Here is a 23,770-nt window from a genome sequence, read left to right as displayed (position 1 = left end):
TCACAACATGAAAATAATTTAAAAAAAAACTAGCAAAGTTCGCAGAGCTCGTGTCTCACACGTCTGCCCCTCGCAATGGCGTCACGTGAACCCCCAGCTTATTCTTATTATTTTATCGTTTTATCCGTTGCCATTTTACCGAATGCTATGGGTTTTCCCACTTTTCTACTTTCAACTGCGTGTAATTTACCACGAGCACCCGTTTTCTCTCTCTTTTTCTTTCTTGTCTACATCTCGTGTCTCGACTGCGAGCATTCGTTTTCTCCACTGTGTTTTACACGGATTATTGCATAAATCTCAAACATCTGCTGCTCAGGAACCACATCGATCTCAAACCCTCACCGCTCAAGAACAACCATAATAACAACAAACAATTGTGGTAAGTCATGGCATCCACTCAAGTTATTTCTTCCTGCATTGCATGCCACATGTTTACTATAGCTTCTTCTGTCAGCAGTGAGGTATTCACATGTGATAAATGTGAGGACTTAGTCAGGCTGATGGAGAAGGTTAATGAGTTAGAGACATGCATCTGAACACTAGTGGAGGTCAGTGAGAAAGAGAAGCCAGTAGATAATGTTTTAGATGCGGGTAGTACAGCGAGCAACACACACACTTTGGTTCTGGCTCTAGAGCCCCTGCAGCAGGGTGTTTGGGTGACGTCTCAGTGCATACTTGCTCAGCAAAGTGACACCCACTGAGAATCATGTTGTAAGAGCCTTAATATTTGGTGATTCTATTGTAAGGAACAGGGAAATAGAGACTCCAGCCACCATTGTTAAATGCATTTCCGTGGCTCGAGCATCTGACATAAAATCAAATTTACAATTGCTGGCTAATGCTAAATGTAGATTTTCTAAAATTGTTATTTATGTCAGCACTAACGATGTCCGGCTTTGCCAATCGGAGATCACTAAAGATAATGTTAAAGAGGTGTGTGAACTTGCAAAAACAGCTGTAATATAATCTGGCCTCCTCCCTGCTCATCGTGGTGACGAGGTTTATAGTAGATTAGTGTCAATGAACGACTGGATGTCTGAGTGGTGACCGGAGAATAGCATAGGATTTAATAGTGATAGTGTTTCACTAATTGGTGCCCAGGTCAGGAAGCAGACAAACTGGTTAATCCAAATGTCTGCTAGCTGCCTTGAGATGTCACACAGGTCACATAAACTACAACACATTGAGACTGTATCACCTAGATATCATATAGAGACTGTATCTGTTCCCCGAACTACCAAACACAAACTCTCACTAAATCATTTAGATAAAATGTGATTAAGGTCAAACTTGAAAAAACCAAAAAAATTGAAGATAAACATCATATAAAGGCTACTAAACATTAGATCCCTTTCTACCAAAACACTAATTGTAAATGAAATTATTACAGATCATAGTTTGGATGCGCTCTGTTTCACTCAAACCTGGCTTAAACTGAATGAATATATTAGTTTAAATGAATCTAGTCCCTCAAGTTATTGTTATAAACATGAGCCTCGTCTGAAGGGTTGAGGAGGAGTTGCTACAATTTACAGTGAAGTTTTTGGTGTTATTTAGAGGACAGGATATAAGTTTAAGTCTTTTGAACTAATAATGCATAATGTGACACCGTCAGATATAAACGTCTTTAAATCTTTTGCCCTTGTCGCAGTATATAGATCACCTGGGCCGTACTCAGATTTCCTTGGTGAATTTGCATATTTTCTATCAGATTTAGTAGTTAATGTAGATAGAGCTTTAATTGTTGGTGACTTCAACATTCACATAGATAATGAAAATGAAACATTGGGATTAGCATTTATCGATATTCTTAACTCTCTTGGAGTCTGACAAAATGTGACTGGACCAACTCATCGCCATAATCATATGCTAGATTTAATTATGTCATATGGAGTTGATGTTGATACTATAGAAATTCTACCGCAGAGCGATGACATCTCAGATCATTACTTCGTCTTTTGTTTGCTGCTATCAGCTAATGTCACACAATCTACACCACGCTATCATTCAGGTAGAACTATTCTTTCAACCACTATAGATATCTTCACTAATAATCTTCCAGAATTGTCTCACATACTCAGTAAGTCAAAAGGTCTAGAAGAACTTGATGTAATAACAGAAAATATAAATACAGTCTTCTCTAGCACTTTTGATAGTGTCGTCCCCCCTTTGATTAAAGAAAATTCAAGAAAAAAGCCCCACACCATGGTACAATGATCACACTCATGCTCTCAAGAGAGCAGCTCAGAAAATGAAGCACAAAGTGGAAGAATGCAAAATTATTAGTATTTCACGGTGCATGGAAGGATAGTGTCTGTAGCTACAGACAGGCGCTAAAAGCTGCCAGGTCAGCATATTTTAAGAAACTCATAGAAAGTAACCACAACAATCCTAGGTGTTAATTCATTACTGTGGCTAAATTGGTTAGGAATAAAGCATCGACTGAATCAGATATTCCGTCGTAGCACAATAATAATTACTTCATGGATTTCTTTACTGTTAAAATTTTAATAATCAGAAATAAAATTGGAACTATGAAATCAACTGTCACAGCACCTCAGAAAACAGTGTCTCATCATTTTCCTCACAAGCAACTTTAATCCTTCGCTGTCGCAGGTCATGAAGTGTTAACAAAACTTTAGGGCTGCCCCTGACCAAAGATTTTCCTAGTAGACTAGTAGGCGTTAGTTAGTTAGTCCATTAGTCTACTAGTTGTCGCATGTTTATGATATTAATTTAATTACTTAAATATATACTGTATATATTTTGGGGGGCATCAGAAAATGGTTTGAGTTCCAGGGCCGAGAAAGAATGTTATAAGTAACATTGCTAACACTGTTCTACATTACAGAGAAATACAAAACCGTAATAATGAGCCTTTAAAATATAAATTTTACAAACGCACATAGCGAGCCGCAGCGACACTGGCAAAAGTGGTAATGATTCTGAATGTGTCGAAAAACCAGCAAGGAGACTGTCTGAACATTTTGTTAATTTATAAAGAGAAATGCACATTAGGGTTGTGCCGACAGACTCTGACGGGATCAATGATGGTCAGAGTGATCGCCTTTGACGATGTCAAGACGATATTTGGCTCGTTTTCCCATTAATGTATTAAATGATTATTAGGGGTTCAAGCGCTTAATGCTGAAACCCTATTGTAATTGTTATGATTTGTATTAGGGGTTCAAGCGCTTAGCGCTGAAACCCTATTGTAATTGTTACGATTATTATTAGGGGTTCAAGCGCTTCACGCTGAAACCCTATTATAATTGTTAAGATTTTTAGGGGTTCAAGCGCTTAGCGCTGAAACCCTATTGTAATTGTTAAGATTTTTATTATTATTATTATTAGGGGTTCAAGCGCTTAGCGCTGAAACCCTATTGTAATTGTTACGATTATTATTAGGGGTTCAAGCGCTTCGTGCTGAAACCCTATTGTAATTGTTAAGATTTTTATTAGGGGTTCAAGCGCTTAGCGCTGAAACCCTATTGTAATTGTTACGATTTTTAGGCATTGTAATTGTTACGATTTTTATAATTATTATTATTCTGCCATAAAATATCACCTGATAGCTCTTCTCATTCTAAACAACTTTGCCTCAAGAAGCATTGGTGTCTGTCAAACTGTTCGGTACATATTTCAGATAATGTTTAAAACCTACTTTTGCGAACTAGTCCTAGGTTTTTCACCCGATCAGAACCAAACCAGTGCAGAAATATACTCTGGAGTCTGATTATCAATAATTATGAAAAAAAAAGTTGAAATTTCGACTCGCGGTCGCTAAGGGCTGCCAAAATGTTCGAAAAGGGCAGGCCATTTTTACTAAAATGGCTATAACGCCCGAACGAAATTAGATATTTGGAGTTTGGCCACTTCGTGGCACTGTAGCAGGAAAAAACATGAAAACTGCTCTAACTATGCAAACTTTAGTCTGATTGAGATGAAAATCGGCATACAGTGTCTTTGTCCAAGGTGCCATGAGTGTCTATGAGGACATTGGCGTATCTCAAAAAACATGGCCGCCATCGGCCAATGAAATTTGAGCACCTATGAGACAAGGTTAACGGAGGCCAATCGGCACAAAACTTGGTGGGCCTGTTCGACTCCTGGCCCTAGAGGTCTGTGAGAAATATGAAAAAGCAGCCAATGGATGGCGCTAACGGGTTTTACGCCTCTGTAATCACGTGGTGTTTCACACATACACACAATGGCTGTGTCCCAATTCAAAGGCTGCATCGTTCGAAGGACTCAGACTTCAAAGGCCACGCCTTCGAAGGCTACAAAGGTCGGACTTAGCATTGTTAATTGGTACAGTCTAGCCTACGGAGGACTGTTATTGTCACCTAACAACTTTGACAGCTGCCGAGTGACTGTAACGTTTGTACTGGACTTTTTTTGAAAGTTATATTAAACTGTCTGAAAACAAAACAGGGTTCACAAACTGTCTAAATATTTTCACCATGGTCCATTTCTGTATAAACTATATATAATTACATCTTAGTAAGATATGTCAACATTTGAACCACTTTTTTTACATTTTTATCATTAGATATTTGAGTATGTTGAAATCCAATACTTATGTTTAAAAGTGTAATTCAGCTATTTCTCTCCAAAAAATCCTGTCATCACTGGCGCGCAATGAATTCTAGGGTAGGCAAGGCCATAAAGGATCCATCTGTTGTATCCTTCATTTCACGGGAAACGAAGGATGCATTTGGAGGCCGCATTTGAAGTAGTCTTCGAATTGGTACAGCCTTTGTCACACAGCAGTAACTCAATCGGCCTTTGAATGCCACCTTTGAAGGATGCAGCCTCTGAATTGGGACGCAGCTACACTATATTGCCAAAAGTAATTGCTCATCTGCCTTTAGATGCATATGAATTTAAGTGACATCCCATTCTTAATCCATAAACAGCTATAACAGCTTCAACTCTTCTGGGAAGGCTTTCCACAAGGTTTAGGAGTGTGTTATGGGAATCTTTGGCCATTCTTCCAGAAGCGCATTTGTGAGGTCAGACACAAAGGTGCTCTATCGGGTTGAGGTCAGGACTCTGTGCAGGCCAGTCAAGTCCTTCCACACCAAACTCGCTCATCCATGTCTTTATGGACCTTGCTTTGTGCACTGGTGCGCAGTCATGTTGGAACAGGAAGGGGCCATCCCCAAACTGTTCCCACAAAGTTGGGAGCATGGAATTGTCCAAAATCTCTTGGTATGCTGAAGCATTCAGAGTTCCTTTCACTGGAACTAAGGGGCCAAGCCCAGCTCCTGAAAAACAACCCCACACCATAATCCCCCCTCCACCAAACTTCACAGTTGGCACAATGCAGTCAGACAAGTACCGCCAAACCCAGACTCGTCCATCAGATTGCCAGATGGAGAAGCGTGATTTGTCACTCCAGAGAACGCGTCTCCACTGCTCTAGAGTCCAGTGGCGGCGTGCTTTACACCACTGCATCCGACGCTTTGCATTGCACTTGGTGATGTAAGGCTTGGATGCAGCTGCTCGGCCATGGAAACCCATTCCATGAAGCTCTCTACGCACTGTTCTTGAGCTAATCTGAAGGCCACATGAACTTTGGAGGTCTGTAGCGATTGACTCTGCAGAAAGTTGGCGACCTCTGCGCACTATGAGCCTCAGCATCCGCTGACCCGGCTCTGTCATTTTACGTGGCCTACCACTTCGTGGCTGAGTTGCTGTCATTCCCAATCGCTTCCACTTTGTTATAATACCACTGACAGTTGACTGTGGAATATTTAGTAGCGAGGAAATTTCACGACTGGACTTGTTGCACAGGTGGCATCCTATCACAGTACCACACTGGAATTCACTGAGCTCCTGAGAGCGGCCCATTCTTTCACAAATGTTTGTAGAAGCAGTCTGCATGCCTAGGTGCTTCATTTTATACACCTGTGGCCATGGAAGTGATTGGAACACCTGAATTCAATTATTTGGATGGGTGAGCGAATACTTTTGGCAATATAGTGTATAATTCATATTATTTGTTAGATCTCCTCATACTGAACAACTTTGCCTCAAGAACTACTGCTGTCAATCAAATCGTTCATTAAATATTCATGATTATGTTTAAAAACCTACTTTTGTGAACTAGTCCTAGGTTTTTCGCTCAACCTCAATAAAACCAATGCAGTACAATTCTCTGGACTCTCTAGGTCAATAATTATCAAAAACAAAAATTAGAACTTTACTATTTGGGTAGCTATAACAGTGTCATTCAGAAAATGGGCATGGTCAAGTGTACAAATAAGCCCATAATTCCTAAACAAAAACTCAGAACTTCACGAAATTAGAAGAGCACATGCAACATATGATTCTAAACAAGCATGCAGACTTTTAAGGAGAACGGAACATAGGTGGCACTATGAGCTTTAAAAAGCTTTAAAAAACCATGTATTTCCTTAGTAAATTGCCTGTATTGGCTGTAAATGGTCTATTCCATCTATAATCTAGGTGGTTACATGCTTGCTAAAACATATAAAAACATATAATACCTTTTTACGCATGTGCTTAAAGGCCTTAAACCGCTTGAACCCCGTTAATTGCTGCTCGCAGCTATATTTATTATTATTATTATTAGGCTATTATTATTATCAAATTAATATTACAAATATATTGCCCCGTAGACACACAGACATGCGCTTGAAGAAACACTTTATTATATTTTTAAGAATAGATGACATAAAAGCCGTCTATGCGCATGTATGACACACTGTTTGTACAGAGGCGTGCAGTCTTGTGGAACACGTGCATATAAAAGGTTCTTACTCTTTCTTTGTTTCTGTCTTCTGAATTTTTTTTGGTTTGTTTTTTTGTTTGTTTTTTTTTGTTGCAAGAACGGTATCGTCTATGAGTGCTGCAAATGACCTCAGACATCTCAGCTCAGGAGGTGTTTGAGTTCAGTTCGCTTTATTTCCACAGAGCAGTTCATTGTGACCACAACTCTGCAGCCTATACATCTGTGATTAAAACATTAAAATAATACAAAAACACATTCACCTCGAACCATGATTTATATTTCAGTGATTATTATCATCATTATAATTATTATTTTTATATTTAGATTTTTTTTTATGTCTTCATTCACAAGTAATTTTCCACCTGCATGTTTAAATGGGTACTTGCCTGACGGTAAATGGAAAGGTGGCTATATATATATATATATATATATATATATATATATATATATATATATATATATAATTTTTTTGATCACTTCATTATTTTAATTGCTTTTTCGTTTCGTTTGGAGTGCAATTTGAAATTAGAAATGTATTGATTTAAGGTTTTCATTTTTTAAATTAATTTTCAATGCAAAATCACTAAAGCAAAAATATTCACAAATTCCTCAGCCCGGTGTTGCCGATGTAATTGGATATTGCATACAATATATATATATTATATATATATATATATATATATATATATATATATATATATATATATATATATATATATATATATAAAATCATGAAGGAGGGAACAAAACAAATTTATTCACATACATGATGTATTTTCCCAGACAACAAAATACCCATCCGGTAGAGAATGCACAGATGAAGTAAGTTCTTTGCCAGAGAGATGTTGACAACTGTTGTAAATCCATCTTTCAAAAAGTTGAACAACACACATTTTAAATACACTTAATTTTTTTCCAGTTTCATTAGAATTTTTAGTTTAAATAAATACATTCAAAGTTTGAAATCAAGGTGTCTTGCTTTATTGTGTAGGCTTAACCCTAACCTTGCTTAACAAAAATTACCCCATAGTACCACCTAGCGTCCAACCAACTGTAATACCGGTGTTCATCAGTTTTCCTGTGGAGTTTTTTTTTTTTCTGCAACCAATCAAAACTTGGTCGACCAAGACTCTTCTCATCTACTAACGTTTGGTCGACTATCAGGGGGCAGCCCTACAAAACGTATACAAAAATCAAAAGCCACAACATGTACACTACCGTTCAAAAGTTTGGGGTCACTTGCCTGAAATGTTTCTCATGATCTTTAAAACCTTTTGACCTGAAGGCGTATGCTTAAATGTTTGAAATTAATTTTGTAGACAAAAATATAATTGTGCCAACATATTAATTTATTTAATTACAAAACTAAAATTTTATTTAAAAAAAAAAAAAAAAAAAAAATGTTTTTGAAATGGATGACTTGGACCGAATAATTAAGAAAAGCAGCCACTAAGTGCCCAGCATATAGATGGGAACTCCTTCAATATTGTTTAAAAAGTATCCCAGGGTGATACCTCAAGAAGCTGGTTGAGAAAATGCCAAGAGTACATTTCTGCTAAATCTAGGCAAAGTGCGGCCACTTTGAAGATGCTAAAATATAACCTAGTTTTGATTTTATTTTGGATTTTTTTAGGCACAACATAATTCCCATGCTTCCATTTCTATTATTCCATAGTTGTGATGACTTTACTATTATTCTAAAATGTGAAAAAAATAAAGAATGAGTAAGTGACCCTAAACTTTTGACCGGTAGTGTATGTTAGATCCAATACCAACTAAGCTCTTAAGAGGTATTCCCTGTAATCTCAGAACCTCTTCTTAATATTATTAACTCCTCAATATCCTTAGGACATGTCCCAAGAAACTTAAAAATGGCAGTTATCAAACCGGTTAAGAAGCCACAGCTTAATCCTGGAGAATTGGCTAATTACAGACCGATTTCAAATCTACCATATATGTCGAAAATACTAGAAACCCAACTATGTTCATTTCTACAGAGAAATGGTATGTATGAACAATTTCAGTCAGGATTTAGGCCCCATCACATTATAGAGACTGCACTTGTCAGAGTTACAAATGACTTGCTCTTATCATCTGATTGCAGCTGCATTTCTCTTCTAGTGCTTTTAGATCTTAGTGCTGCCTTCGACACGATAGATCATGAAATTCTCTTGAATAGGCTAGAGAATTATGGTAGCATTTGTGGACTTGCATTAGCATGGTTTAGGTCTGGGTGTTATATTTGATACCAATCAGTCCTTTGAAAATCAAATTTCCAATGTTTGTAGAAAGGCATTCTTCCACCTCAGAAATATTACTAAGTTATGACACATGCTCTCTGTTGCTGATGCTGAAAAACTAATTCATGTGTTTATGACCTCAATACTAGATTATTGTAATGCATTACTGGGATTACTTCAATTGGTTCAAAATGCAGCTGCCAGAGTGCTGACTAGAACCAAGAAATATTATCATATTAGCCCCATTTTGTCGGCATTACATTGGCTACCTATTAAATTTTATATTAATTTTAAAATTCTGTTAACTACATACAAAGCTTTGAATGGTCTAGCTCCAGAGTACTTAAGTGACTTTATGACATGCTATATTCCATCATGTTTATTACGATCACAAAATTCTGGCTTGCTAATAGTTTTTAGAATACCAAAATCCACAAAAGGAGGTAGATCCTTTTCCTGTTTGGCTCCTAAACTATGGAGTAGTCTTCCTAACAATGTTCGAGACACACTCACTCAGTTTAAGTCTAGACTTATGACTCATTTATTTAGCCAGGCATATACCTAATTTATCCATCAACTCACAATTAGGCTGCTTTAGTTAGGTCTGTCAGAGCCAGAAACATCTATATAACTCTAAATTTTATGCAATGACATCTATGCAAATATTATTCTATTTGTTTCCATGTCTCAACCCGGCTAGATCCAACTCCGTTCTTCTTGGTGTTGAACTCCACTGCTATGTGTCTCTTGAGTGATGATAACTAAATGCAGCCGGTGCTAGCCAGACATCACTTCAGTCTTTTACAGTGGACTTCAGAGGATGAACTGATGCCAGCTCCAACTGTAAGACATTGGATAATTCATATGCCACTGCCTGAACCTTGGATTTAGGATGGACCCCACCGAACCTCACCTAAATGACCTGTGGTTGAACTGCAATGCACTTCATTGATCTATGCCTGCATCACCTGGACTACACTCTTGATGAAATGGAATACATGGGCTCATTTAAGTGCCAGCAAAAGCCTTCATCAGCCAACTAACAAAGGACAATGCATCTATGAACTTCTGCATTTAATCCATGATGGACTTCAAAGATTAGTGATTAATCTTACAGTTCATAAAAAATTTTTTTTTTCTAAACACTGGACCTTAACACTTACTTAGTTTACTAATCTTAAACCATGATCTGCACTGCACATAAATAACTAATATTAGGATTATATTCATGCTGGTTAGCCAGAGGGGAACTGGTCCAACAGTGAGCCTGGTTTCTCCTAAGGTTATTTTTCTCCATTAACCAACATCTTATGGAGTTTTGTGTTCCTTGCCACAGTCACCTTCAGCTTGCTCAAAGGGGTTCTAAGTACAATTATTATCTATTTAATTTTTATACACAATTTACAATCATATTTAATCAAACTACCCAATGATCACTCTAAGACTTTATAGATATTACAGTTTAATTTTTATTAATGCATGATTTTCTGTAAAGCTGCTTTGAAACGATTTGTTTTGTGAAAAGCGCTATACAAATAAAAATGACTTGACTTGAAACTATTTAATTAATTATAATAATTATAAAAAATGCAAATTCTCTCATCTTTTACTCAATCTTATGCCATCCGAGATGTGTATGACTTTCTTTTTTTTTTTTTTTTTTTTGCAGAACACAAATGAACATTTTTAGAACAATATTTCAGCTCTGTAGGTCCATACAGAACGTTGAATGAATGTTGGCCAGAACTTTGAATCTCTAAAAATCGCAAATATCAGCATAAAAGTAATCCATAAGGCTCCAGTGGTTAAATCCATATCTTCAGTAGCGATATGATCAGTGTGGGTGAGAAATAGATCAATATTTAAGTCCTTTTTTACCATGAATCTCCACTTTCACATTCTTCTTCTTTTGTTTTTTGGTGATTCGCATTCTCCGTGCATATCGCCACCTACTGGTCGGGGCTGGTCAAAGGTGGAGATTTACAGAAAAATAAGACTTAAATATTGATCTGTTTCTCACCCACACCTATCTTATCGCTTCAGAAGTTAAGGATTTAACCACTAGAATCTTATGGATCACTTTTATTCTGCCTTTATGTGAGTTTTGAAGATTCAAAGTTCAGGCCAACATTCACTTCCATTGTATGGACCTACAGGAGGATCGGCAGGCCTTACGGAGTTGGTTAGCTCCAGGCGGGTCCTCCGCTGCGGCCCTGGAAGCAGCACCTTGTGCTCACGAAGATGGGGCCCCAGGATGATCCGGAGACGTTCGTGAGCCTGTTTGAACAGTCGGCCACCGCCTCCGGCTGGCCGCAGACACAATGGGCCCTCCACCTGCTGCTGTTGCTTTCCGGGGAGGCCCAGCTCGCGGCGCAGCAATTACCCACTGAGGACTGCCTGGACTACTCGAAGCAGAAATCGGCTGTCCTGCAACAGGTCAGCCTCACGCCAGAACAACATCACAACAGTTCCACTCCCTCACCCTTAGCGAAGCCGGCCGCCCGTTCACATTTGCCCAGCAACTCTGTGATGCCTGCTAAAAGTGGTTGCTAGCCGAGGAAGACTGCGACATGGAGGATGTCATCGATCTGATGGTGCTGGAGCAGTCCACGTCTCTCTCTCTCTCTCTCTCTCTCTCTCTCTCTCTCTCTCTCTCTTGCTGCTCCTTCCTCTCTTGTCCCTCCCTTTTGTCCTGTACCCGCTCCCTGGAAATGGGGAATTTTTCCACCCGAACCGGCGGCCCGCTTCCGTGGGCTGCACTATCCGCCGGTACCCCCACCCCTCTCCATCGCCACTCCAAGGATGATGTCTCCGCCGCAATCCTCCGTGGTTGGGTTTGGCTCAATTTTATTCAACACTGGATTTAACAAGGGGTCCTGAGAAAAAATGGCTTTTTCCACACCGTTCGGATTGCACCAATTCGTCACACTTCCATTCAGTTTGTTCAGGGCTCCTGCTATGTTCCAGCACCTCATGGATAAGATTCTCTGGCCGCACGCTGCATAAGCCGCTGCCTATTTTGACGATTTTATTATTTACAGTAACGATTGGCAGCAGCATATGCAGCATCTAAGATCCATCCTGAGGTCGCTGAGGTGGGCGGGGCTCACAGCAAACCCGAAAAAGTGCACAATTGGACAGGTGGAAGTTTGGTATCTGGGTTTCCACTTGGGTCATGGGCAGGTGCGGCCCCAAGTTGATAAGACCGCAGCAATAGCGGCCTGTCCAGGGCCCAGTGTGGGTATGTGGGGATGGTAACGTGGTTGTGTGTCTGTCAGTGGGGAGAGAGGGAGTGGTAAGAGCCATCACCTCATGATTACTTACTCTAAACACCTGTGTCTCATTTCAGTGACGGTAGAGACTGGCTTTAAAAGGCTGGCGGAACGGCAGACCAGCAGAGAGAGACCGAGTTGCGCACACACCCAGACTGGAGCTGTCCACGTCTCTCTCTCTCTCTCTCTCTCTCCTGCTGCTCCTTCCCCTCTTGTCCCACCCTCTTGCCCTGTACCCGCTCCCTGGAAACAGGGAATTTTTCCACCCGAACCGGCGGCCCGCTTCCGTGGGCTGCACTATCCGCTGGTCCCCCCTACCCCTCTCCATCGCCACTCCCAGGATGATGTCTCCGCTGCCATCCTCCGTGGTTGGGTGTGGCTCAATTTTATTCAACACTGGATTTAACAAGGGGCCCTGAGAAAAAATGGCTTTTTTCACACCGTTCGGATTGCACCAATTCGTCACTCTTCCATTCGGTTTGTTCGGGGCTCCCGCCACGTTCCAGCGCCTCATGGATAAGAGAGAGGGAGTGGTAAGAGCCATCACCTCATGATTACTTACTCTGAACACCTGTGTCTCATTTCAGTGACGGCGGAGACGGGCTTTAAAAGGCCGGCAGAACGGCAGACCGGCAGAGAGAGACTGAGTCGCGCACACACCCAGACTGGAGCTGAACGCTGAAAAGCTGTTTATATTTTGCATCTATCAAGTTTATGTTGACTGTTATCAGTGAATCTGATGTGTGTAAACTGAAGTTCTTGCTGAAAAGCATATTTTGAGTAAAAAATAAAAAGAACATCCACGTGGACTTGCGGCCCCGGCTCCCGCTTCCTTCTTTCCTCCAACCCTCAGAATGTCTACAATGTTATCATAATATTCATATTTTTAAATCTGTACAGAGCTTCATATATCTCATTAACTATATCCTGCCTACTGTGAGATGTAAATGACTGCAATGACATTAATGCAGAACATGAATCTGTACAAAGAACAACCTTTTTAATTTGTAACTCTTCTACCCACTGTAATGCTGTTGCAATTACAATCATCTCAACTGTGTATACGGTCAAATTATCTGATGTTCTTTTAACAGAAACACTGGAATACTAAAAGCAAAACCTGTGCTCCCTATATTAGGATACTTGGATCCATCAATACATACTGGAACAAATGTTTGATATAATGTTTGCAACCTATCTTCAACAAAGACTGCTATATTTCCAAAACCTTTCTGTACCTGCATTTACTCCAGAATATAGAAATCAACTGACACTGAGGGAAACAGCCTGGGTATTGTTACTCATAAATAAAAAATAACTACTGTGGGAATATATCTTTTCTGACTTAATGTCATGTCTCTGGCTACTTTCTCACTGCTCCATGCAAAACACTCTTGTTTGGCCCTTTCTCTCTCCCAACATGGGAGACGTACCTTTGTTGTTGGATGTCGGTTTTCTGAATATCCTTGAAGATTTACCCAGTAGTTCATCATTAACTGTTTGTGTCTAATATGCAGCGGCATTTCACCCACCTCAACCTGAAGAGTGGACAGTAACTGTCATTTTGAAACCACCACAACAAAGTCTCAAAGCTTGAGCTTGCACCACCTCCAACTGCTTTAATGAGGTTTTGCTGCTGAAGCATAAGCAATGCACCCAGTCTAACACTGATCTAATCAATGCAACATAAATATTTCTAATTGCAGATCTGTTCACTCCCCATTCTGACCCAATTAAATGTCTCATCACATTCTAGATCTTTTTACACTTGGTGATTATCTTATGAATATGTTCATTCCATGTTAACTTTGCGTCATACCATACACCCTGAAACCTAAAGACTTTCGCTTGTTCTATCCTTTGCCCATACATCTTTATCTGTGTATCAACACCTCTCTTTCCAGTTAACATTACTGTTTTGGTCTTTTCTACTGAAATCTTGAATAATTCAACCATTTTTCAACCACCTTAACTGCCTCTTGTATTTTTCCCCTAATATGATTAATATTATTTCCCTTTTTCCACAAGGCTTCGTCATCAGCAAACAATGACCGTCCAATATCACCCTGGACTTGAGAAAAAACATCATTAATTATAATGGAAAAGAGTATTGGACTAATGACACTACCCTGATGAGTACCATCATCTACCATATAACTTCCTGATAAAGCTGTTCCAATTCTGACTTGATAAATCTATCAAATAAAAAGGCTTTAATCCAATTACAGGTGCTGGTCATATAATTAGAATATCATCAAAAAGTTGATTTATTTCACTAATTCCATTCAAAAAGTGAAACTTGTATATTATATTCATTCATTACACACAGACTGATATATTTCAAATGTTTATTTCTTTTAATTTTGATGATTATAACTGACAACTAAGGAAAATTCCAAATTCAGTATCTCAGAAAATTAGAATATTACTTAAGACCAATACAAAGAAAGGATTTTTAGAAATCTTGGCCAACTGAAAAGTATGAACATGAAAAGTATGAGCATGTACAGCACTCAATACTTAGTTGGGGCTCCTTTTGCCTGAATTACTGCAGCAATGCGGCACGCCGAGTCGATCAGTCTGTGGAACTGCTCAGGTGTTATGAGAGCCCAGGTTGCTCTGATAGTGGCTTTCAGCTCTTCTGCATTGTTGGGTCTGGCATATCGCATCTTCCTCTTCACAATACCCCATAGATTTTCTATGGGGTTAAGGTCAGGCAAGTTTGCTGGCCAATTAAGAACAGGGATACCATGGTCCTTAAACCAGATACTGGTTGCTTTGGCACTGTGTGCAGGTACCAAGTCCTGTTGGAAAATGAAATCTGCATCTCCATAAAGTTGGTCAGCAGCAGGAAGCATGAAGTGCTCTAAAACTTCCTGGTATATGGCTGCGTTGACCTTGGACCTCAGAAAACACAGTGGACCAACACCAGCAGATGACATGGCACCCCAAACCATCACTGACTGTGGAAACTTTACACTGGACCTTAAGCAACGTGGATTGTGTGCCTCTCCTCTCTTCCTCCAGACTCTGGGACCCTGATTTCCAAAGGAAATGCAACATTTACTTTCATCAGAGAACATAACTTTGGACCACTCAGCAGCAGTCCAGTCCTTTTTGTCTTTAGCCCAGGCGAGACGCTTCAGACGCTGTCTGTTGTTCAAGAGTGGCTTGACACAAGGAATGCGACAGCTGAAACCCATGTCTTGCATAGGTCTGTGCGTAGTGGTTCTCCCCCACATTTTTGAATGGGTTTTGTTTCACAATCCTCTCCAGGGTGCGGTTATCCCTATTGCTTGTACACTTTTTTCTACCACATCTTTTCCTTCCCTTCGCCTCTCTATTAATGTGCTTGGACACAGAGCTCTGTGAACAGCCAGCCTCTTTTGCAATGACCTTTTGTGTCTTGCCCTCCTTGTGCAATGTGTCAATGGTTGTCTTTTGGACAACTGTCAAGTCAGCAGTCTTCCCCATGATTGTATAGCGAACAGAACTAGACTGAGAGACCATTTAAAGGCCTTTGCAGGTGTTTTGAGTTAATTAGCTGATTAGAGTGTGGCACCAGGTGTCTTCAATATTGAACCTTTTCACAATATTCTAATTTTCTGAGATACTGAATTTGGGATTTTCCTTAGTTGTCAGTTATAATCATCAAAATTAAAAGAAATAAACATTTGAAATATATCAGTCTGTGTGTAATGAATGAATATAATATACAAGTTTCACTTTTTGAATGGAATTAGTGAAATAAATCAACTTTTTGATGATATTCTAATTATATGACCAGCACCTGTATATGTTCTACCTGCTATTCCTATCATATTTAATTTGATCATTAATCCCACTTTCCAAACCATATGCCTTTTCTACGTAAAAAACAAAACAAACTGCCATTACAGATTCTTTATTAACTTGTGCTTTCTTAATCTCTGTTTCCAGACACACAACAGGGTCCATGGTTCCTCTCCCTCTCCTAAAACCACTCTGATGAGGTGGTAGAATAGACCTTTTCACACTCTGGGTTTTGGAACGCTGAAGTAAACGTTTGCAGGGTAAACTTCGACAGCGGTGAATGGGAGTGAATTGGAGATCACAGCAAATATTATTTTCACTTACCCATTTGCTCCAAGGCCAAAAGAAAAAATCCACTATTATGTTTAAAAAAATAGAGAGCGGTGGATTAAGACAGTCAGATTGGAGATGTCAAATTTACTGTCACTCTCCAGCAGCTGTAAAAGAAATACCCTCGCAGCTGTGGTAATTCATTTTTTAAAACTAATTCCAGGGTAATATAACACAAAGCATAATGTTTTAAATTTACACACAATATTTAAAAAATGTATAATATTTTTTTAAAATGCGAGATTTATGCTGATAAATAAGGCAGAAATGGATCATCACAGTCTGTGAAAAAGGTCTATTACTCTACTTTCCATATAAAATGCTAATCTTTCCGTAATCATTCTTTCCATTATCTTTCCTATGTGTGACGTCAGTGTTATTGGCCTATAGTTCATTGGATTTGATGGGTCATTTCCTGATAGGAATAATCACTGCCTCTCCATCCAGCTGCCAATTTTCCCACTTCCCATATTTTATTATAAAAACCTAGCAGCTTCATAGATACTAAAACACCTAAATGCTTTAGCAATACATAGCAGATTTCATCCTTCCCAGGAGATGTTAGTCCAGAACTTACTATTGCCCTCTTCTTTTCTTCCAAGGTAAATGGAGCATCCATTTTACTGTTAATATCGTCCCTTCTCTCAAGAATTCCAGGATGAGCTGGTTTTGTCTTTTTTCTTCCTCTCTTGCCCTCTTCAGTCAAGTATTAGAACTATCAATTTGAGAAAGTGCCTTCGCAATCATCTCTGCCCTCTCTTCATCAGACACTGCTGCTTCCTCCCCCATCTTCAGAAAAGGATACTGCCATTCCCTTCTGATTCCTGTCATGCTCCTAATCATGCCCCAAACATCTCCCACAGGTGTTGATCTACCAATTTTTTTACAAATGGTCTGCCAGCTTTGCCTTTTTGCTTTACGTATAATTTGTCTAATCTTTACTTGTGCTTGTTTATATTTAATTAAATTCTGAAAATTATGAGTTGTTCTTCATATCCTGAGAGCTTTATTCTTTTCTTTAACTGGTCTACCACACTCATCTGTCCACCAGGGAACCGCCTTTCTCTTCATTCTTCCTTTACTTTTAGAAATTGATTGATTAGCAGCTTCTAGTAATGCTGTTTTAAACTTTTTTTATCAATCTTCTCAATATCTTAATTTTATTTTATCCATTTCTATCTCACAAATATATTTAAACCTTTCCCATTTTGCACTGCCAAATACCCACTTCCCCATTATTTCCCCTTTATTTCTTTGTAGTAATATGCTACACAACACTGGAAAATGATCACTACATACTGATGTTTCTTCTGATATATCCCATTCACATATCCCTGCTAAATTTCTAGATACTAAGGTTAAATCTAGTACTGAAGTGCTCCCTGTGTGCACATCTAGTCAATTCCCTCTCCCATCAATTAAAAAAACATGCTCTTTTCTTCTAGCAGTTCTTCAATTACCTCACCATTTGCATCTGTCCTTGTTCCTCCCCATAACGTGCTATGTGCATTAAAGTCCCCACATATCAACACCCTATTACCTTCCAGCCTTTCAATTTGTGTTAACCTACTCAAATCTAGTTTCCTACAAGGATTGTAATAATTAATAATCACAAACTCTCCCTCATTTGTCCATATCTCTACTGTTACACATTCTTGCTCATTTCCTATACTCATCTATCTAAATTAAATATCTTCTCTAATAAATGTTGCACATCCTCCCCCACTCTGTCCCCACATCACACCTAACAGAAGCATATCTGACTATTCTGAAATCCAAATTTGGTCTCAACCATGTTTCCTGTACACAGATGACATCTGGTTTACTGGATAAATTATCTACATATTTTTGAATTCTTGTCCATTGGCCAACAAACTTATAGCATTCCATTGTAGCAGGAGGACCATTATTAGTACTATCCAACTCATGATTGCTTCTGGCTTGCTTGAATACTGAGATCATTCCTCACCTCCACCCATGTCAACCCACTGATATCTAGATGATGAGCTGCTGCCTTTACGATTAATTTTATTCTCTCTGATTTGGATTTAACCTCCATTGTAGCGTTTACTACCCCTGCTATTAAAGTGACTAGTTTCTTTAGATTACTAGATTTACTAGATTACTTTTCCCTCATTTGCCTGATCTGATTCTTTTGTGGGTTGATTTCCTTCACTGCTTCTTTCATTAATTTCTCCCCTCTGACTCACCATCTTCACAGCCTCTGCATATGTGATCTTACATATGAGTTCTTACCTGCTGTGTTTCCACATCCCTTTTCACCACAGTGACAACATTTTGGTTGTTCATGATTACATTGCCCATACTTATGATCTTCTCCACATCTGGCACATCTTCTTCTGCCTTTACATGTCTTGGCTGTATGACCAAACCTTTGACAGTTGTAACATCTCATTGGCTTTGGTATGTACTCTCTTACACTATAACTCAAGAAGCCTAGAGTCACTTTTTTAGGAAGTACTTCCTCAAAATCAAGCGCAACATACTCACTGTCTATCCTCACTCCCTCTCGAGTTACCTGCAACTGCAGATCACCTTTCAAAATTCCTCCTTTTAGGTTTGATTTAATTTCCTCCTTTGTGACTCTGACTGGCACTCCCCAAATCAGTCCCGTACTCCATTTACTTCCTCTTTCAATATGGCTTGCACGTATCACTTTAAACCGCCCGATTACTTTCATCCTATCAGCCTGCTCTCTCTGTTCTTCATTTCTGCAAACAATCAACAAATTTCCATCTTTCAAAACCTTAGCCATGTGTATATCCCTAATCTGGTTTCTCAAAACGGTAGTCAATTTCATTGAAGAAATTCCCCTCTCCTTGCCAAATCTTAATATGATCTTAAACTCCAAACCTTCTTGAGCTGTCTCATCTATTCATCCATAACCTCCACTGTTCCTGATTTTCTTTGCACTGGTCCTGGCAAAATTATTTACTCTTTTTCCCTTCATTCTCTCACCACTTTGGCTTATCTCCATACTATCATCACTATCAACTATGTCAGAATCTCCTCACTCTGGTCCATTCACGACACAGTTATGCCGACCTGCCACAGCTTTCTTCATCTCATTGGGTTTCCATATTCTTGTTAGTTCTCCTAATTTCCGACCTCCAACTGACAAATGTACCTTTCTTCCAAGATCACCAAGTACCTTTCTCTGATTGTTTTGTAGCCAAGTTTTAACCATATAATTCAGCTTCAACTAGCCTCTCATCAGTCCAACGTTTGCTTGACGATCTGCCTCCCAGACACCGCTGCTCTGTTTCGAACATGGCGGGCAGTCACACGCACTTGTTTATGTTTATCAGAGTACTGGGTCGTGATTGGTTGATGTTGTAAATCCTATACTATATCCCTACATATACATAAACAGGCAAAAGTCCTGCAGTTTATTTATTCTTTCCTTTATTTAGTTATTTGTGTTTGTTTGTTTGTTTGTATGCAGACCTATAAATTAAAGTGTATTGTAGGTTTGATTTAAATAGTTTTCATTTGCTTGTGTATTTTCTATAATTGCATGATTATTTTAGTTTTCTACTACACCCAGTGCCATTGAGTTTAGCACAAGCTGCATGGCAAAAATAGGCTCAACGCCGGAACTCTCCGCTAACTACCTTTTCTGGGATAAAAATATCTAAATTCTTTTGTCACTGTATATACTGTAAGCTACAGAATATTCTGAACTAAGAATGCATATAATGTTCAGCCTTATAGTAACCATTGTTTTACTATATTGTAGTAACTATGGGTAATTTTGTGGTTACTATGGTTTTACTACAAATACCATGGTCAAATTATGGTAACTGTAGGAAAACCTAAGCTAATATTCAAAAGGGTATCTTCGAAAGGTGATGTAGGATTGCTATTTGGGGCTAAGGTTCGTGGTAGAGCAGTGGGTCATTGTCACAAATGGAAAGCATCTCAGAGTATCACAGAACACCTTAAAGTTTTAGGGCAAGTATCATGTTTAAATAGCTCCTGTGTCAGATCCAGATCAAATTCCACAGTCAAACCCCAAACAATAACAGAGTGAATATTTTTTTTATAAAGACTACTTTTATGTAAATTTGCTTAAATATATGTCTCCCAGAGGAAGATGGGCTCCCCCAGCGTCCTCCTAAGGTTTTCTCCCATATCCACTTAATCATCTTATAGAGTTATTTCCTTGTCACTGTTGCTTTTGCGACTAGGAGGATTTGTAAGGCACTGTTTTCTGCTTTGAAACAATATGCATTGATAAAAGCACTATACAAATAAAACTGACTTAACTTGAAACTGACTTGTGTTTTCATCTATATTCTTATACAAAAAGCCTTTTCAAACAAGTTGTGCAGAAAAAGAGTTGCAGACTGTGTGATATCAGCTGTCTCTTATGTCAGGCTGTATGTTTAGGTCAGTATGTCTATGATTTATAATCTAGGCCTGCATGCTAGATGGTGACAACACTGAAATGTGATTTCTAATGATCTTATTAAATCAGCTTGTCCATCTCTACATCTAGACTTACAAGTTACCAGCCAGAGAAGTCCACCGCCATTCTAAGTGCTAAGCAGTCCTCTGCACAGTTCCATGTGTCTGTACAAACAACATTTGTTGAACCTTTCCAGCCTATAATTGGAGCTCAGTATCTTGTACTTGGGGAGATTGAAAAAGCTGAAGGTGAGTCTATCTAGATTATTTTTTGTTGTGTTTGTATTCAGAATGTGTGCATTTTTTTCAAGCTGGTAACATTAACAATTATTTTCTTTTGCTTTTGTTTCCAGGAGTGATTGGAGTTACACTGCATGCTCGTGCTTTAAGTTGCATTGATGGAGTAGACCTCACACTACTGCAACGGGCCATTATGGACCAGAGATGCTTCTTTAAGGAGCGAGAGACTGAGCTGAATGTGCATGCTCCCCACTGTGAAAGCACTTAACCTCTCAAAAGTAAAGAACTTGTAAAATGTGATTATTGTAGAACTGTTTGTGTTGTTGCCTTTTTTTTTTCTTCTTTTTTTTTTTTTTCGACAATTTGAGTGCATGACTTTCTATGTCAGCTTCTGAAAAGCAGTGTATCATCAGTCGGATTTTTGCTAAAGCAAGATGTGAAAAGAATTATGGATTCTCATTTGTTATAAAGTATCAATGTTCAGCACATACAAAATAAATGAAACCGCTTACTGGACACTACCTGAAGGAGTGAATTCAGCCCTGTCTCTTTGGCCTATTGGTAAGTTGAATACATTCACTAGAAACTGTTAAAATCAAAAGGTAATCATCATCATCTTAATCGTGCACTTATTCAGATTATGTTATAATTATGAATGTTACATGTCGTTTGTGTATTTTTACCTCTGAGGGGTGACTGAGGGTCTGACTATGTCAGAAATCCAGTAACAGTGCTTGCTCATTCCGCCCGGCTCCTAGATGGCATACTGTATATACTTGTGAGTTGTAATTAATTCACTGAACATTGATCAAAGTAAGAGTAAGATCCATTAATAGAAGCTATTTCTGAGGAGTCGCGTGACGCCATGCGGGGGTCGGACGTGTGAACGTCGAGCTCTGCGCACTTTGCTAGTTTTGAATTCTTTTTGTGTCCTAAACCGGTGAAATTCGATACACTCCGTTTCATAACTGTTCTATGAAGAAAATATGTCAAAGAATTCTGGTGACATTAAAAGACACTTACGTGCTCAAGCTGATGGGACTCAATTTGGATGGTGCGGTGGGAGAAATTCAACGTCAACTGGCGAGCATGTCTGTGATGCTGACGAAGGTTGTAGCGGACCTGTAGGATCTTGCTGTAATACGTTGATCCATTACGGCAATGGAAGTGAAATTCTCTGAGTTGGTTACAAGATTGTCGGACGTCGAGAAACGGATCGATTATCTGGAGTCATCGGAGAGGGAATTAGCTGCTAATCCACTAGCGACCAAGGCAGATTTGCAGTGCATCTGGGAAAAGTTGGAAGACCTTGAAAATCGTAATTGGTGAAACAACGTCCGAATTATTGGAATTCCTGAGCATGAGGAAGTCCGAGATATGGTGAAATTCTTAGACGAGCTCTTCCTGAGTCTGTTCGACATAACAGGCCATAAGCTGGAAATCAAGCAAGCTCACAGAGTGCCGGCTCAGAGATCCACTGAGGGAGACAGGCCCCGATCAATTCTGGCCAAATTTCAGAGATAATCCGATAAAGATCTCGTGTTACGTGAGGCGAGGAGTAAAGGAAAGTTTTCTTAGAAGAACCACAGCATTTTCTTGTTCCCAGACTTTGCGAATTCGACAAGAGAGAAACGTGATCAATTCAAGGAATGCATGCAACACTTACATCAGCGGAAGATCACTTTTGCACTGATGTTCCCGACCGAATAGAGAATAGATACTAAGGATGGCCGCAAAGTATTTACATGCCAACAACAAACGATGTCTTTCATAAAGTCAATGGAATGAGTAAGTTATTTTGGTGATTTTTATGTTGCTCCCAAGTGAGCTTGACTCGTTGAACATTCACTTGACTGTTCGAGGAAACTGGGTGCCTTTTTTGTTTCTTCTTGTGATGGCTCCACCTAGTGACTGGAGTTTGTTTTGTGGAATAACACTCCTTCGGGACAGTTGTGGATGAATCTGCTCGTTCTTTGTACTTATGCCTACTATTCAAAGGAGCTTGTTTTGTAGAATATTTTTTTGCAGGACATTAGATGGATTAGGTCATCTGCTGCACTGATGAAACAGCCGGCTCACTGAGCATTCGTTTGACTGCCTGAGGAAACTGACGTTTTTTTTTTGTGTGTGTTTTTTTGTGTGTGTGTTGGTTCTGCTAGAGGCTGGAGCTTGTTTTGTGGAATAACACACCTTCAGGACAGCATGTGGATGAATCTACACATTCTTTGTGTTTATTCTGCCTATTGGCTGGAGTTTGTTTTATAGATTTTGTTCTGTTATGTAATTCTGTCTCACAAAATTTGTATAGAAGCACCGGACTTGAGCAATCCGACGGCAAAGTTGTTGCGGGGACTCTCGTAGTCGCACATATACTTTTTGAGTTTAGAGGGATGGACGCCGGTTGGCGCTGTCATGTACACGTTTGTCTTTTTTCTGTTTTTGGTTCGGGGGGGAAGTTCGGGGTTTGATTGTTGCACTAATGTTGGAATGTGGTCTTTATAATCTTGTTTTTGACACACAATCTATTTTTCTAATATGTCAAATGTTAATATGAGTGGATTATCTCTCTCCACATGGAATGTGAATGGGTTGGGGCACCCCATAAAAAGAAGGAAAGTTATTTCTCTTCTTAAACATAAGAAATATGATATAGTGTTTCTTCAAGAAATGCATCTTTCCCCGCAGGAAGCTGAAAAATGTGGGAA

At 39.2% G+C, this 23,770-nt stretch overlaps 1 protein-coding gene across 3 annotated transcripts in view; it reads left to right on the top strand.

The window, feature by feature from the left end:
• ten1 (TEN1 subunit of CST complex) overlaps positions 1-22,853 on the top strand; it is a 35,155-nt gene extending 12,302 nt beyond the window's left edge. For 2 of the 3 annotated variants that reach the window (XM_051712136.1, XM_051712137.1), the window contains 3 exons: positions 17,162-17,257; positions 20,917-21,074; positions 21,179-22,853. In XM_051712136.1, the coding sequence (XP_051568096.1) occupies positions 17,162-17,257; positions 20,917-21,074; positions 21,179-21,333 (409 nt within the window). In that variant the 3' untranslated portion in view covers positions 21,334-22,853. The remainder of the gene's footprint in view (positions 1-17,161; positions 17,258-20,916; positions 21,075-21,178) is intronic. The other variant, XM_051712138.1, reaches the window with a different exon arrangement.
• The last annotated feature ends 917 nt before the right edge of the window (positions 22,854-23,770 follow it).

The sequence above is a fragment of the Myxocyprinus asiaticus genome, chromosome 12, assembly GCF_019703515.2.
Source record: "Myxocyprinus asiaticus isolate MX2 ecotype Aquarium Trade chromosome 12, UBuf_Myxa_2, whole genome shotgun sequence".
Classification (NCBI taxonomy): domain Eukaryota; kingdom Metazoa; phylum Chordata; class Actinopteri; order Cypriniformes; family Catostomidae; genus Myxocyprinus; species Myxocyprinus asiaticus.
Note: the sequence above shows the minus strand (reverse complement) of the source record. Positions and strands in the feature narration are given on the sequence as shown.